This window comes from Ciona robusta, chromosome 3, assembly GCF_009617815.1.
Source record: "Ciona robusta chromosome 3, ASM961781v2".
Lineage (NCBI taxonomy): Eukaryota > Metazoa > Chordata > Ascidiacea > Phlebobranchia > Cionidae > Ciona > Ciona robusta.
The window spans coordinates 5,645,442-5,660,174 of NC_143237.1; the positions used below are offsets into that span (position 1 = coordinate 5,645,442).

The 14,733-nt window shown below is 34.1% G+C and overlaps 2 protein-coding genes across 2 annotated transcripts; both read right to left on the reverse strand.

Moving 5' to 3' along the window:
* Window positions 1-2,761: 2,761 nt before the first annotated feature.
* Window positions 2,762-5,524, reverse strand: LOC149738516 (ferric reductase 1-like). The gene is made up of 5 exons (XM_089875099.1): window positions 5,364-5,524; window positions 4,629-4,814; window positions 4,191-4,301; window positions 3,679-3,913; window positions 2,762-3,333 (listed from the first exon to the last, which is right to left on the reverse strand). The coding sequence occupies exons 1-5, from the start codon at window positions 5,427-5,429 to the stop codon at window positions 3,098-3,100; spliced, it is 834 nt and encodes a 277-aa protein (XP_089731225.1). The 5' UTR covers window positions 5,430-5,524; the 3' UTR covers window positions 2,762-3,097.
* A 1,087-nt stretch (window positions 5,525-6,611) lies between these two features.
* LOC149738517 (soluble guanylate cyclase 88E-like) lies at window positions 6,612-14,219 on the reverse strand. Its single transcript, XM_089875089.1, has 19 exons — window positions 14,139-14,219; window positions 13,818-13,974; window positions 13,288-13,409; window positions 12,851-12,961; window positions 12,408-12,596; window positions 12,107-12,247; window positions 11,510-11,630; window positions 11,230-11,305; window positions 10,565-10,676; window positions 10,162-10,297; window positions 9,608-9,748; window positions 9,326-9,427; window positions 8,675-8,876; window positions 8,366-8,475; window positions 7,753-7,879; window positions 7,504-7,552; window positions 7,352-7,395; window positions 6,840-6,969; window positions 6,612-6,781 (listed from the first exon to the last, which is right to left on the reverse strand). Exons 2-18 carry the CDS (start codon window positions 13,935-13,937, stop codon window positions 6,842-6,844), a joined length of 2,031 nt encoding a protein of 676 aa, XP_089731215.1. The 5' UTR covers window positions 13,938-13,974; window positions 14,139-14,219; the 3' UTR covers window positions 6,612-6,781; window positions 6,840-6,841.
* Window positions 14,220-14,733: the final 514 nt, after the last annotated feature.

Consider the following 14,733-nt stretch of genomic DNA (forward strand, 5'->3'; position numbering starts at 1 on the left):
CTCGAAACTGGAGGCGGATGGTTTTGCAGCGCTTGTACGAATTGTAGACAGTTTTGATGAGTTATTTGACGAATTATCGCATTAGATAGTATTTGCTCGTGGTTTTAGCAGTTAATACAGTATAAATGTTTAATTTATTATTCAGTTTACGCGTATTATGTGTATAAAGTAGACAGTTGGTTATTTATAGTTGTGTTTAAGTACGGTAACGAATGGCCGCCGGTGTAAGATTTTCCAATCGCACCCATGAGGTTAATCTTAAGGTTTTTTAATTAAGTAAGGTCTATCGCCAGGAGTAATATTATACATGCTCTGCTGCTGTACTGTGTTTTAAAACTACAAAATTCAAAGATTTCTTAAAATGTACATACCACTCAAAAATGAACTTAAGGCATTTTATGGATCTCTTTTGTAGGTTCTTTACCTAAGTGAGGTGTAATTGACTTACACTATCTATTTAAAGAATGTTTCTAAGTATGTGACAGTGAGGATTATTTATTTTAAAACTGTAATGGTCACTTACATGTTGAAAAATATTGAAACCCTTGTGTTAACTTACACACTGGAATCATCTTTATCAAAATCTGTGGCCCTCCAAATGTATTTCAACATTATGGCTAAAACTATTGGGGGTGTGGTAAAGAAGCAGCAAGAAATAGTCATAACAACGGTTTCGACCGTTTGTGCATTGGCGTACAGATTGCATAACTCGCACCTCGCTCAACAGAAATCCGACTCCAGCAGAAAAGTAATGACTCTATGACAAGTCCAGGTTACAACCCAGTTTATTTGACAAAACGACATCACGCTACAGATAACGGTGAGAACTGCAAAGGCATTACAAGGCCCAACTGCCAGTCCATACAGAACTGGAAGAGCTTATAAAAATGGCAAGAATTCAAAATGCAAGAAGAAGCATTACACACAAGAAGAACATTATACAGCAAGGCAAAGTTCCTCTGCATTGTCACAGGCAAAAGTCTCTCAGCATTATTGATAAATGCAAGCATTGTTCTACAGGGGTTACAGGAAACAATCAAGGTGCATATTGCATACACTGATACACATTACGCCAGCTGGAAAGATCACATTTCTTTGCCTTGATTCCAATGTTTGCATATTTCACCTAAGAATGTCAAGTCATCAGTGTTGTCAATCTTGGAAGTCATTCTGGTCAGTGTTTTTGTACTGGGGAGCTTTCATATGATGCTCTTGAAGATGAAAAATAATCAAATGCCCCGGCAAGTGCCTCACCAGAATACACAAGCTTACCAACTAAATAAGCAGTTGCATTTGAATTTTTGTAGTCTGTGAGAAGCATGTACGGCTTGGCTGCTTGCCACAACATTAACAGGATAATAAACTGCCTGTGCTATTCTTGGCCATCTGTCCAGCCAAAAAAGAAATTATAATTATAAAGGCAAGATAAAAACATTCATGATGAAAATCCTTTGAAATTTTGATGGCAAATAAAGGTACACTGGATATATCTTCCTGGACTGGATGATGACAAAATTACAAATGAAATAATGGAAGCAGGGAAGGAATATTTGTTTAAGCGGTTGGAATCAATTTTTTGTGGACACACAATATGTTGTTCCTTGGAATGGACTGCAGCCATCTTGACCTCTATTGGTTACATGTGGTAAACAGAAAATTGGTGTTTTATCATCTGCATCTTAGTTCATATCCACTTTTACAACCTGTCACATAACCAGCCATACACATGATTTCTCACTATATCTTGCATACAAGCATTTTGTTATACATGTAACCTGTTTCAAAACTGACATTGCCTTTACCAGCATATACAAACCACAAAAGGGATAGCATTTCTTTTTAATTTGACTCATCTTTTTATTGTACAAATGTAAATGTGTTTTTTTTTAATTACAATGTTACCAAAAATAAACTCAAATGACAATTTCTAAATTTATGTGACTTGGTGCAACTCAACAGTTTAAGAAGGGAAAAGTTATTTTAACTTTGATTAGCCTTTTGCCTTGACTGTGTCAATCTGTCCTGCTATTCTACCTAATACATCATTTCTCAAATTTTTTTTTGATAGAGCAGGACAGAGGCCCCTTCTAGAGATCAATATTAGGATTATATGACAAAAAAACAAATGCCAAAAAGGGATTTCGAAAAGCAAGTAGTCTACTTAAATTCAAAAATAAGTGGTAGGTCTTGTAGTTCAGAGAATATTTATAGTTAGAAAAGTTTTGCTAAAACGCTTGTGTGTCTTAAACAAACATAGCTTCAGTTAAGATTTCACACTGGTGCCCAATCATACCCCAATCATACACATAATACACGCAGGCTAAATAAAAAAAATTTAACTTTCATACTGTACTTACTGCTAAAACTCCGAGCAAACACTATCTAATGCGATAATTCGTCAAATAACTCATTAAAACTGTCTACAATTCGTACAAGCGCTGCAAAACCATCCGCCTCCAGTTTCGAGAGAGGCGCCGACGGTGTCCAGGCCTGTTATAGAGGGCGCCATGTACAGAACCGATTAAAACAAGTAAGGTGTCGTTGGAATTAGAAAAACACACTCTATCGATTAAAGCGAAGTACATTTGGGGTGTGTTTAGGCCCTTTAAATGGCTTGACGAATAATATGCCAATCTGAAGCAGTTAGCAGTTAATTATCCACGAAAAGGTATGTTTCGTGATAGCAAAAACATTAAATTTCTCTTTTAATCTCTCTCTTTTTCAATAGTCTAATCTAGTAAATTTATTTCAGATTATGCACTTTTGTGAATATAATACAACAGTATATATATTTTTATTATTGTAATATATTGGTATACCGGCAGACAATCGTATGTGAGTGAGTTTTAGGATGTGGAAATTTCGACTACGACCTAAACTATCATATAATAAAGTGTAACAACATGCAAACGTGGATACATCTCATCGCGCTATTTACACTGAATTGAAGGCGATTTTCATAAATCCACTCAAATGAGGACACAGCTAATCATAGGCTTATATGTACAATACATCGATACATAGACTATAACCATAGAATACTAACTGTGTAAGTAAGTATTCTACGCTATAACTGTTGGTCAATACTTCGTTTCTTTTAAATGATGAAACAGGAAAAGAAAGTGAGCAGTGACATAAGTAACACGCTGTGTACAGTGCCAGAAGCATCGGACGTCGTATTTTCAATAATTCCAATTGTAGTTGCCGCAGTTTGTGGTATCACCACTGGCACATGGTCGGTTACAGTCCCGTTACTTGGTTCACCGGCAGTGCTTGCATTTATATCGGGGCTCATAGTAGTTGTTGTAGATGCTGCTGTTGTCTCCTCGGGTTCTGTATAAACGGCTGTTTTAATATAGAATATAATATATAATATATTACAATGGGGTATGATGGGATACTGTTAGCACCTAAATCCAATATATTTTAAACAATTAACAACGATTTATAATTTCAAAAATGATTCTTTGTTCACTATCCAATTGGACGAAAAAAAATAACATGTCCCATCTTACAGCAAACTGCTATGATTATACATTAGAGCGTATAATGTTCATAACTGTTTATAAATGGGTGTTTATAAATTAAGCAGAAGCCAATTAATACCGGGCTTAAAGGATAACGTTGTTCATGTACTGTCGCAAAACAAATATGACCGTGTGGAAATATAAGCTATACCTTGAGGTGGCAGCAATGTGAAAGCTTGGCTGGTATGAAATCGATGAGTATGGTATGTTAGACTACCATCCGCGAGCAAATTACCCTCAGCATACAGCAAGTTAAAGTTAGTTGTTTGAATATTCCATGTGGCAGGCGTTGTTTCGACTGTTTTTGTAACGCCAAGTGCTCTAAAGAATGAGCATTCCATTTCCCCGTTAACGATTGCAGTCGATACAACATTTTCGGCGCTCACCTATAAAGCATAAACGATTTTTTAGTTTAACATTTTATTTATACGCTTCAGTATTTAGATTTGGGTTTTGATGTTACACTCTTAATAAACATTCGATTTGTTGCATGATTTTCCTTTATAACTCGTTAATTACCACGATTACTTATATATCCCAGCGGAACAACTCAACTGCTGGTCATTGTATATCGAGCACAATCGTGGCGCCCCACAGCATACTCAGTTTAATATATTCCTCGTCTTCAGAAAAGTAAATTTAAAATAATGTAGCATTACTTACTGGTCCAACGACCACTGGAGGGCCGTGTCCAGTCAAATAACTCGAGCTAAGAGACAAATTTTCGCTGGTAGGTGTCGCCCGAGAGCATACGTAAGAATCGTCCGCTGGCCCCTGTGATAATAATTACGTCATTAGTAATTTGTTCATGTCGAGCCTATCACATTAATAGGCGGTTTCGTGAAATACGACTACTGTAACATTTTGATTTGAAAACGTATTCATGTGCAAAGATTGTCTTAAAGACTACACAAACGGTTGATATTATGTCAATTAATAAAAAAATACGACATTTTTCTATCTGAATAAAAAAACAGAAGATTGTCGTAATTTTCAAATCTTCGCTACGCCGGTTTGTGTGCTTAAGAATTCAATCGCAATTGTACAGTTACTTAGATTTATACAACATACTGGAATAAACTAAAAAAAAAGTTAAATTACCATATTCGTATCCGAAGAAATTGCAACGGCAATATAACCGGCGCTGCCTCCAACAATTGTAAATTTGACCATGTTCCCAATCCTCTCCCACGTGACATTCCGACACACGGGTTCGCAATTTGCTGTCGGAATCCATGTTCGTCCGTTCCCCGTCACAGTTAAACTGATCACGTCTTCCTGGCTTGGCTGATAGTAGTATATATTTATAGTATGGCGGGGTGAAATGGGACATATGTTTATTCATTTTTCTCCCATTTTGTAGTAAACGAAGAATATTTACAGAACCATATAACCGTAGTGTTAAAACACGGTCACGAAACATGGACTTTAGGTACTAACGGTATCGCATCTTACTCCACAGTATAATATAGTTTTATAGTAGGATGGGGGAAGATGGCACACCCTTAGCACATAATACCCAAATATTCTGATCGTGTTTTAAACAATTAACAACGGTATATGGGGGCCATGGGATGCGGTTTTATAATTATGTAAATGTTCTTTGTTTACTACCAAATGGAAAGAGAAAATACAATGAAAAGGTGTCCCATCTTTCCCTACTATATATATTTGTATGTATAAATGCTTATGGTCATGGTATTACAAACATCAATATACAAATTGTTTATTAGGAATATATGGTACTTAATTGTTATGATGTATAAATGACCCACAACTGGTTTTGGAGCAACATATAATAAACACACCGCCATACATGACGAAAACGCTACTTACTTCTACAAGTGTTTGGCATTTAGCTAACGCGAACAAAGTCGCCACCATCCAATATAAAGAAATCATTTTCCCTATATTCCTTAACAGTGCACTAATCTATAGAACAATCTTGAATCTGAAAGTAAACCAATCGTATAGATTTGTAAACCAATCGCACAGAAACCAAAGTGACATAAGCACGAAATCGACAAAACAAATTTTGTCTTTCTCATCAATCATGGTGACAGTTTATCATCTATTTTGCCGGAAAAACGTGCTGGACGCATGAAATGCCGCTATTTAAGAATGCGTGCTATAACCGTTCTTGGTATTACACCCGCTCGTTCTCTGCCGAGTAAGTTCGCCTTAGTTATATACACTCTGTTGCCCAATGATAGCATGCAACACGTTTTACTTTATAAGACTCTTGTACCACTCCCATAAACCTAACTTTAGCATGTACAACCATCTTACGTTTAAAACGCTCCAATCAGAAAATACGCTCGCCTGGGGCTACTTTTGAAAGTAATGATATGCTGAAACCGCCTTTTATTCCTATAGCTCTGAGTTGTCCATTGGCCAACTATGAGCCAACGAAACTAATCTTGAATCTCGTGTCACTCGGAAGTTAGTCGCAGGAACCAAAGGCTACGGAGAGGTGTTGTAAAATGAAAACAAAAATTAAACTTTAATGAGCTGGTTAAATATGAAGCACGACTTTCATGGGTAAATAATTCACACTGGCTTATGATTTGCATTATGCAACGATTTTCAAAACGTTTCATTGCGTAATTGCATTTTACAGCTATTGTATTTCGCAGCTTTGACATGAATTTTAAATTGGTCCATTCGTTACCTTTCTACAAGTGTAATTGCTGTTATTATAAAGGTGAATATTAGCTACACTTAACTGTATGTGAACCATGCTGTTTTATAACCCACACGACCGTGGCTCGGTTTAAATTTTCCTCAATCCGAGATACTGTATATCTTGCAACGGGTATTCATTTAAACAAGTAAACAATACCTCGTGCTCGTAGTTTGGATATTTAGTAGGAAAGGGGAGGATGGGACACCTTTTTATGCCATTTTCTCGTCTCATTTGGTAGTAAACAAAGAACATTAAAAAAATTATAAAACCGTATCCCCACGTTAATTGTTTAAAACACGATCAGGTTATATGAATATTATGTGCTAAAGGAATTTCATCTTCTCCCACCCTACAATATAGACTTCGGCAGGCTTTTGATGTAAAAACAACAAAATGGAAAGAGTATCTACATTTTATTTCCCTCATCACACCGACATTAGACATAATGTATTCACAACTTGAGCAACATATTTACAAACATATATGTCAGTTGCAATGAATTAGATAACTACACATATAGTTTACTCCAGTCAACGAAATCCCAAACTCAGCTGCTAATTTCAGGATACTGTAATATTGAAACATATTAATATTTCCTGATTTCCTAATGGTTAAACAGAACATACATTTAAATACTTGAACCACTGCATAAGCTATATTTCCGCAATGTGGTATCTTCAGAGCAATGAACCTGTTCCTCATTTTCCACCATGATCACTTCATTATTCTCAAAATCAAACTCAGAGTTTTCATTTTCTACAATAAATAAAAAATTGAACAAACAGCCTTGAGTGGTAAAGTTAGCAAAAGTTAAATCTTACGGAGTGTTAAACGATTAGGTTCAAAATGTTTTACCAATTTTTTTTATGAGATGTTTAAATATACCACATATCCAAATAAATGTAAATATGCTTTTAACTGTAAGGGTGTTTTAACAACTGTTGTTTTGCGATATATATTTTGTCTTTTCGGTAAAAATATTTATAAATCTTCATAACCATAATCAAAGAGACAAAAAAAAATTAATATTCCATTACTATCGCATACAAACATTTCTAAATCCTACATACAAGCAATCAATGCTTTTATATTATAATCGATTCACAAAAAAAGGTGTTCTCAAATAATTTAAACTCACCGTGTACAGCTGTCATTTTGTTATTCTTTTTATTTCGTGAGTACCTAAGAAAATATTTATGTGTAAACCATACATAAAGATTACAAACACAAAATTGACTAAAAAAGTATGCTGGTAAGAAAATGGCTGAAAATGTAATAGTAGATACTAACGTTGGTGTTGGAGGAGCAGGGTAAGTTCCATCAGCAGTTTTGTTCCTTCCTGTAAAGTATTAAGCCGGGTTTTGTAAAATAACCTGGGTTTTTATACATTTTGTGCCAGCTCATAAGTTACCATGTATGTTACTTTGTAGGTGATTATTTTTGGATTTATTTTACAATTTTTATGTAAGGCTGATAATTTGGACAACCCGTTAGTGACCACTGAGTTGTATAGAACACAACATGATTATTCAGAATTACCATTTAACCAGTAGGTCATAATAGATTGTCTCCCCTTTATCTTTACCATCCCCTTTGGTTCAATTTCATAGTCAGAACATTCTGACAACTTTTCCATGCAAGTCTGGCTGATCTGAATCCGCTGTCCCTATAAGGCAAAGTTAATGAGAAAAATTAATATTACTCTTCTGTAGTAGCTCTATAAATAAATGACTTTATTGTATGTAGCCTTATGTGGCTAGGTTACTATAACATCGACTATAACAAAGAGACATGCCTACAATGGTAGAAGAGTATCGGTCCGTGTATGTTTTGGTTTTGATGCAAGCACTCTTAACTATACGAAAATGGACAAGAAAAAACGTTATAGTAGAGTGGGGAAAGATGGGACACCTTTTCGTTTTATTTTCTCGTCACATCTGGTAGTAAACAAAGAACTTTAAGAAAATATAAAACTGTAGCCTAAAGACTCCAATACACCGTTGTTAATTGTTTAAAACACAATAAGAATATTTGGATATTATGTGCTAAAGGTGTCCCATCTTTCCCCACCCTACTATATTATACCTCCCATGCCATTAATTCAACAATTACAAATAAAATTCAACTGACGTTTAGTAATGTTTGTACTTACTAATCCGGTAGCTTCCAACTTTGATGCAATATGAACTGTATCTCCAAATAAACAGTATTGAGGTATCTTATGTCCAAGAACACAAGCAATTACTCCACCACAATGTAAACCTAATAACAAGTGAATAAACATTAACAGTGTGATATACCTCATATATAGGTGAATTATAGTGCGTGTTAGAAATGAAATGAAGAAAAAAACTTATTTTTCACTGGTAAAAGATTGATCATTATGTTTCAACATGATAGCTATCTGGGCCACTAACATCACGTTTAGTGTCCAAAAACTTCTTATCTCATTTTCGGTTACCTATTCTTATTTGTATGGGTTCTCTTGTGTTTGGATCGCGCACTGTTTTAATTCCATGCAGCATTTGAATTGCCATGTCAGCCATGTTATGTGCATGACGGTCATCATATGTTGGTGCACCGGACACACACATGAAACCATCAGCCACCGTCTCCACTTTGTAAGTGTTGAATTTTTCGCACAAGATGTCAAACACACTTACCTGAAAAGTTAAATTATAAAAACCACAAGTGAAGATTTGTGGACAAGTTTACTTGCATGAATAATGCAGAGCAGAAAATACTTTACGTTAATGAATGAATGTAACTTACTTTATATTGTGTGGACTTTAACGACAGTTGTTATACCACGGGTGTTCTGTTTCATACACCTCCTGCCAGGTTACCAGTTACCATGTTTGTTACTTTGTGGATGATTTGTTTTTTAATTTTTTTGTATGGCCGATAATTTAGACAACTAATTAGTTAAGTGTCTTGTCCAAGAACACATACGCTCACAATAGTGGCAACGACAAGCCTTGAACCCATTACCTCTGGGTTACAAGCAGACGCCCGTGTGCACTTTGAACGTTATAAAAGAACATTATGAAATTTGGTAAAATTAAAACAAAATATCTCAATTTAATAAAACTGAAATAAAAATTCCACCAACCATCATGTTTAGTGTGATCATTATCTCATGAGGAGCGATATGTTTACAGATGTTTGCGAAATTCACCACATCACTGAAGAGAACAGTTACTTCATCGTATTTCTGCAACAACCATTCAGTTTTAAATAGACAAAACTTAAAAATCCAAACAATAATTCTTCAAATTTAAATCCAAGCAAAAAAAAAATGCACGTGAAATGATTATTTGCTTGTAAAACTAAGGAAAACTGCTTCAGATTATTAAAACATCCTAATAATTAACACCAACAATAGTAGGTATACCGTGCAAACACTGTCAGTTGGTCCTCCTTCTTTTAAAGCACATGCAACTTCCCGTGGTATCATACTGTACAACAAGTCATCGGTCTTCCGTTGCTCCGAACTCAAACTTTCAACCATCTCCTCCAAGCGCGTAGCTTTTGTCTACGTATGAAACGCAAATTATAAATTTTAAGTCTATTCAGTACACCAACAAATAGTACACTTAACACTTTTACACTCTAAACTCGCTAACTCTCTTACTTTGTTAGCTTTGAGGGTAAAATAATGGATTGAATGTCTGGAGATCGTTTTAAAGTTATATATAAATATATATATTTACATGGCAAAGAAACTGGCACAGCCGGTTAAATTCGGTAGGTTAACTACAAGTTGCAGAATACTGTTAATATAAAAAAAAAAAACTATTTTGGTGTCCTTCCCCACAATGTAGTTTTGTAGATTTTTATTGCCAAACTTTGAAAGGTTTACTTTTAGTACCTAATTCGTAACATGAAGTTTTAATACTCTAAGTCATTTCGTGGTAGTAGTGTGACAATTAAGTTTACTACGAGTACCTGTTCCATGTCCAATGCTAACCGATATTCACTTGTTTGTTGTGGACCGTGTAGAACCATATCTCTGCTCAGGTCATGGTACGGAAGGTCATTAACAAACAAACCCATTTCGTACATATTGTTTAAATCATCATTCCTGGAGAAATTAATCATGGTAATTTAGGAAACTCTAGTCTAAATCCTATGGCCCGCTTTGTCACGGATCTCACCATAGTAGAATGTGTTATTAGGTCAGTTGAAAATATTTTGAGAACTAAGTTTGGCTGTAACAAGCCAAAGGCTTTATATATCAATGCTGCATCTCGGTGGAATAAATTTTAGAAAACTGATCTGCATATTCCTTGTTTCCAAATGAAGTTTAGTCAAAATCTAAAAATTAAAACTTTTGAAATATCTTACTTACATTACTGTAGAAAGAAATATAACATAATCTTTCTCCTGGACGTATAACATTTGACCACGCAGCTTCACAAAGTGAGTTGCTGTCATTTGATCACGAAACCGAGAAGCTGTGTCTGAAAACATTGCATGTAAGTTTCAAAATATCGTTGCTGTAAAATTAGGTATAGGCCAAACCTGTAATTTCGTTCAGAGAAAACTTTATGTTTTTTTATTTATTTTTATTTCATATAATTTAAAAAAATTGAAATAGGTTATATAATTATCAACCTATAGTTTATAAACCACTGTTTAAAAGTTATGGTCTTTATCAATGGTGTGCAATCTGTGCCTACGGGCCCAATGCTGCCCACAAATGAAAGTTGTGCAGCCGCAAAGCCAGCTGCATAATTTTTTACTGAATTTATTTGGTGTGACAATAAATTTCTATAGAAGTTTTCCTCAGAAATTTATGTGTCCGAACTTTATATTTCTGCAAGGAAATAACCCCCTTTAAAATCATAAGATCAAAGACAAAAGTAAACTATTACTGAAATGTGCAAGCCTATGTTAAATAAAGTGAGTTAACCTAGTAATTTATACTTGGCCCTGTTGTAATAAAAGTTGCACACCCCTGGTCCACATTATTTTGCTTAAAAAAACAAATTCGAAACAACAAGTGATATTTACTTTCCTCATTGACGGCTTGTCTCTCGGAACTTTTAGCTGAGGTCAACTCGAACACATTGTTTCGATGAATTCTCACCTATATACAATTAAGATTCAACACAAAACATTATACACATTTTAAGTGTAGTTTTATACAATGAAAAAAAAACATTTAAGAAAATAAATTAAAAGACATATATATCTATGGCACTCCATTTGTTTTTCATTTATAATACAGTGCTTTATTCAATAATACAAACAAATCAGTAATAAAACACATATAACTCCTAAAGTAACCTACATTTTCCCACGTCAGTGCATATCCAAGAGGCCGTGTCATAAAGAAAGCTTCGTTAAGCCTTCTTCCCTCCAACCCTTTGTATATGACATCTATACCAAGCCCAGTGCTCAAAATCTCCAATCTAAAATTAATATTATGATTATACCAACTTATTGTGCCTGTAACAGTATTTCCTTCATTGTCTAAACAAATGTAATAAAAATAACCGGATTTTTTTTCAAACCTTTTTCCAACCCTTAGGACGGTAATGCATACAAAAAAGTTTAAGAACCACTGTTCTAAGTGAATTAATTTACTTTTGTTTAAGTAAAGTGAATAAGCGAATAAATTCAACTTATTTACAATGGTGCAGTTTGTTTCCATGTATCCAGTAGGTTAGGTGGTCACAGATGGTTTATAAGCGGCAGCAAGGGAAAATTATATTATATTGATAATTGTCACAAAACTTTTATTATGTTTTAGCAATATTTCACAATTCTTGTTTGAATTTTATATTCAACATAAAGAATGGTTATAGGCATTCAGGGACTGTAAAAGGGGTCCACATAGTATAAAAGGTTGGAAACCACTCACACTTAGTTTATTATATATATGTACCTGTCGTTAAACACAAGATGATATGGAAATAGATCGAAAGCCATGTTGGAGGGCATGATCAAGTTGTTTTTCTCCCTGAACTTCATATTTCCGGCAATGACTTTATGAAATGCTAAGTACTGGCTGTTCTGAAAGTTCAACCTTCAAATTTCAAAAAAATAAAGAAGAATAATATAATTCAATTATTTTAAATAGAAACATGTAGTTTGTATAAATTTAATATGATAAATTACTGCAGATGCTATCTGAATTGTATGTAGATGTTACATTACATATACAGGTATATAGAACTACCATTTACCTGTACACGGCTAACATGACATCTCCAGCAAAGCCCTGCTGTGTTACGAGCACATCTAGATCAATGGAATAAAACTTGCTTGCAATCTTGAGTAGTAATCCTTTAACATAATGAACATAGCCAATGAAGGTTCTACGACTTCTATAGTGTAATTCCAAGCCTTCAGAATCTTCTTTTGAAACATGGAAACTAAAATATTAAAATATGAAACAACTTTTAATTATTTTTGTGCAACAAAGTTTACAATATTTAAAAAAAATAATTCTCTAAAAACAAAAATTACATGTTAATTTGTAAGCAGACACATATAAATAAAAACATGTAAATAAAAATAAAAGTGTATAAAATAAACGTCATGTTATAACTTCTGAAGTTGCCATGCCCCGCAAGAATAAATGATGATAATTTTATTATTTTTGTTTTGATTGGAATAATTGTTTTACCTTGGAGGTTGAATTTCAGTGAAGCTGAATCGATAGTAATCATGCATGCAGTTCAATCCATTTAGAAAATCAGTAAAGCGTCGTCCTAAGACTTTTGTAACAGTATCATTTCTGGAAAACAAAAACTTTAGAGATGCTTTCATTGCAAAAAAAGTTAGATTAAAAGAAAAAAAACTGTAGAACTGTAAGTATGATGATTAAATAAAAACGAGTGTTGTTTGTTTTATTTTATTTCCTAGTATGTATTTCAATTCTGACATAATATATTCAATATACTAGGTATCTTTTGCTATTTTACTTTAACCGCTAGGAAATATACTTGTCTACTGTAGCTGTAGCAATCAAAAACTAATATAAAGTTTTCTTTACATGTACAATATATCAGAATACGAACAGTACAGACTTGTGTTGGTACATAGGTATTACAACTAACATACTTTATATCAGCGATGTACAAAATAAAATGTTCCCCCGCAGCCTGCATAACTGATTCAATTGACTTCCCTGTTAACTCAGCCACAGCTTTTGCCAAATTTGGTACGAGCTCTTCATGGTATATCTGTGTTGAAACAGTGTTATATCTCATATCAAAAAAATCTCATATCGTAAAAACTAATTTAACTTTTATATTGTTTTCTAAATCAAGCGGGTTCTTCTAAATGTCTTAAGTTATAGAAAGTGTTTGTCTATGATAAAGTTTGTGTTACAAAGAACTAGTTTTTTTTTTCTAATACATCTTGTATTTTTCTAAAACATCTTATATTTTCTAATGCATCTTGTAAAGCCTAGAAAAGCGGAAATTTGTTACACCCACTCTAAAATTCGACTGGATTCTACTTTTTTAAAATGTACATCACAAATCAAGTCATTCTTTCAGAAACAAGTTTTGCATCTAAGACAAGACTGTTAGTGTAGTTAAGTATAGACCTCACATAAAAGAAGCTTCAAATGCAACATATTTCTTTACCTTGTGTGTAGTGAACACAGAGTTTGAAATACCACATGGTCCAATGACTCTCTTCCATACTTGCTCGCCATACATTTGTTTGATACAGTCCATCAAGCTATCAAGAATAATACCGTACATGGCTGGAGGTCAAGTAACACCTATAATGCGAATGCTTCTGTTTTAAATAGAGTTTTCTTGTTAGTCATACATAGTTCAAAACCTGCACATTATTTTAGTACGTATTCACTGCAATGTTCATAAGAACAAAACATGAATGTGACAAACACTGTTATTTATTTGGATTTTGTTTACATAATGCAAAATATGAACACCACACACCTGCATGTGATAGGACCAGAGGATTAACCATCTCTGCAGTTGAAATGCTGGCGCAGCTGCGATTGATATAACGTGCAGTAACATCTGTATTGTGACACACATGTCGTTTAACGTTCGATATAAAGAATCAAAAGGAAAAAGATGAATTGTTTCTTTCTACCGAGGGGAATACCCAGAAATCAGTGTACAAAATAAATGACGTCGTTTTGGTAATTTAGCTTCGCTTTTTTTGTGTTAAATCAACGGTACACATTTGTGTACCGTTGGTTAAATAGACCGGCCAATTTTACGATAGTTAAAACTAGTGTCTACCATCACACCCTTTTCTGACTCTGTTATACAGTTAAAATGGGACAGAATGTCTCCCTTGATGTATAAAGAATATGTGAGCCCTTAAAATATATAAAGTATATGTGAGCAATTAATGCTGATTAAACACGACAGGGAGTTTTTCAGGCCAATTTCTTGAAATTTACATTCTGTTTAATGATAGAGCTTGGCTTTAATAAAGACTTATAGAGACTTCTACCTCGTACTGTTGTAATTTCGTCTTTCTTACTTTGAATTTATCAGTAAAAAAGTGATGTAACAGATT

What these genes read in the sequence shown, in the direction of transcription:
- LOC149738516 (XM_089875099.1), bottom strand. Translation starts at nt 5,429, where the DNA reads ATGATTTCTTTATATTGGATGGTGGCGACTTTGTTCGCGTTAGCTAAA. An exon ending in AATGCCAAACACTTGTAGAA is followed by an intron (nt 4,815 to 5,363) that starts GTAAGTAGCGTT and finishes TACTACTATCAG; the next exon opens with CCAAGCCAGGAAGACGTGAT. An exon ending in CACATTGCTGCCACCTCAAG is followed by an intron (nt 3,334 to 3,678) that starts GTATAGCTTATA and finishes CCGTTTATACAG; the next exon opens with AACCCGAGGAGACAACAGCA.
- LOC149738517 (XM_089875089.1), bottom strand. Translation starts at nt 13,937, where the DNA reads ATGTACGGTATTATTCTTGATAGCTTGATGGACTGTATCAAACAAATG. An exon ending in CATCTTGTGTTTAACGACAG is followed by an intron (nt 11,631 to 12,106) that starts GTACATATATAT and finishes TATTAATTTTAG; the next exon opens with ATTGGAGATTTTGAGCACTG. An exon ending in CAAAATGACAGCTGTACACG is followed by an intron (nt 6,970 to 7,351) that starts GTGAGTTTAAAT and finishes TATTTATTGTAG; the next exon opens with AAAATGAAAACTCTGAGTTT.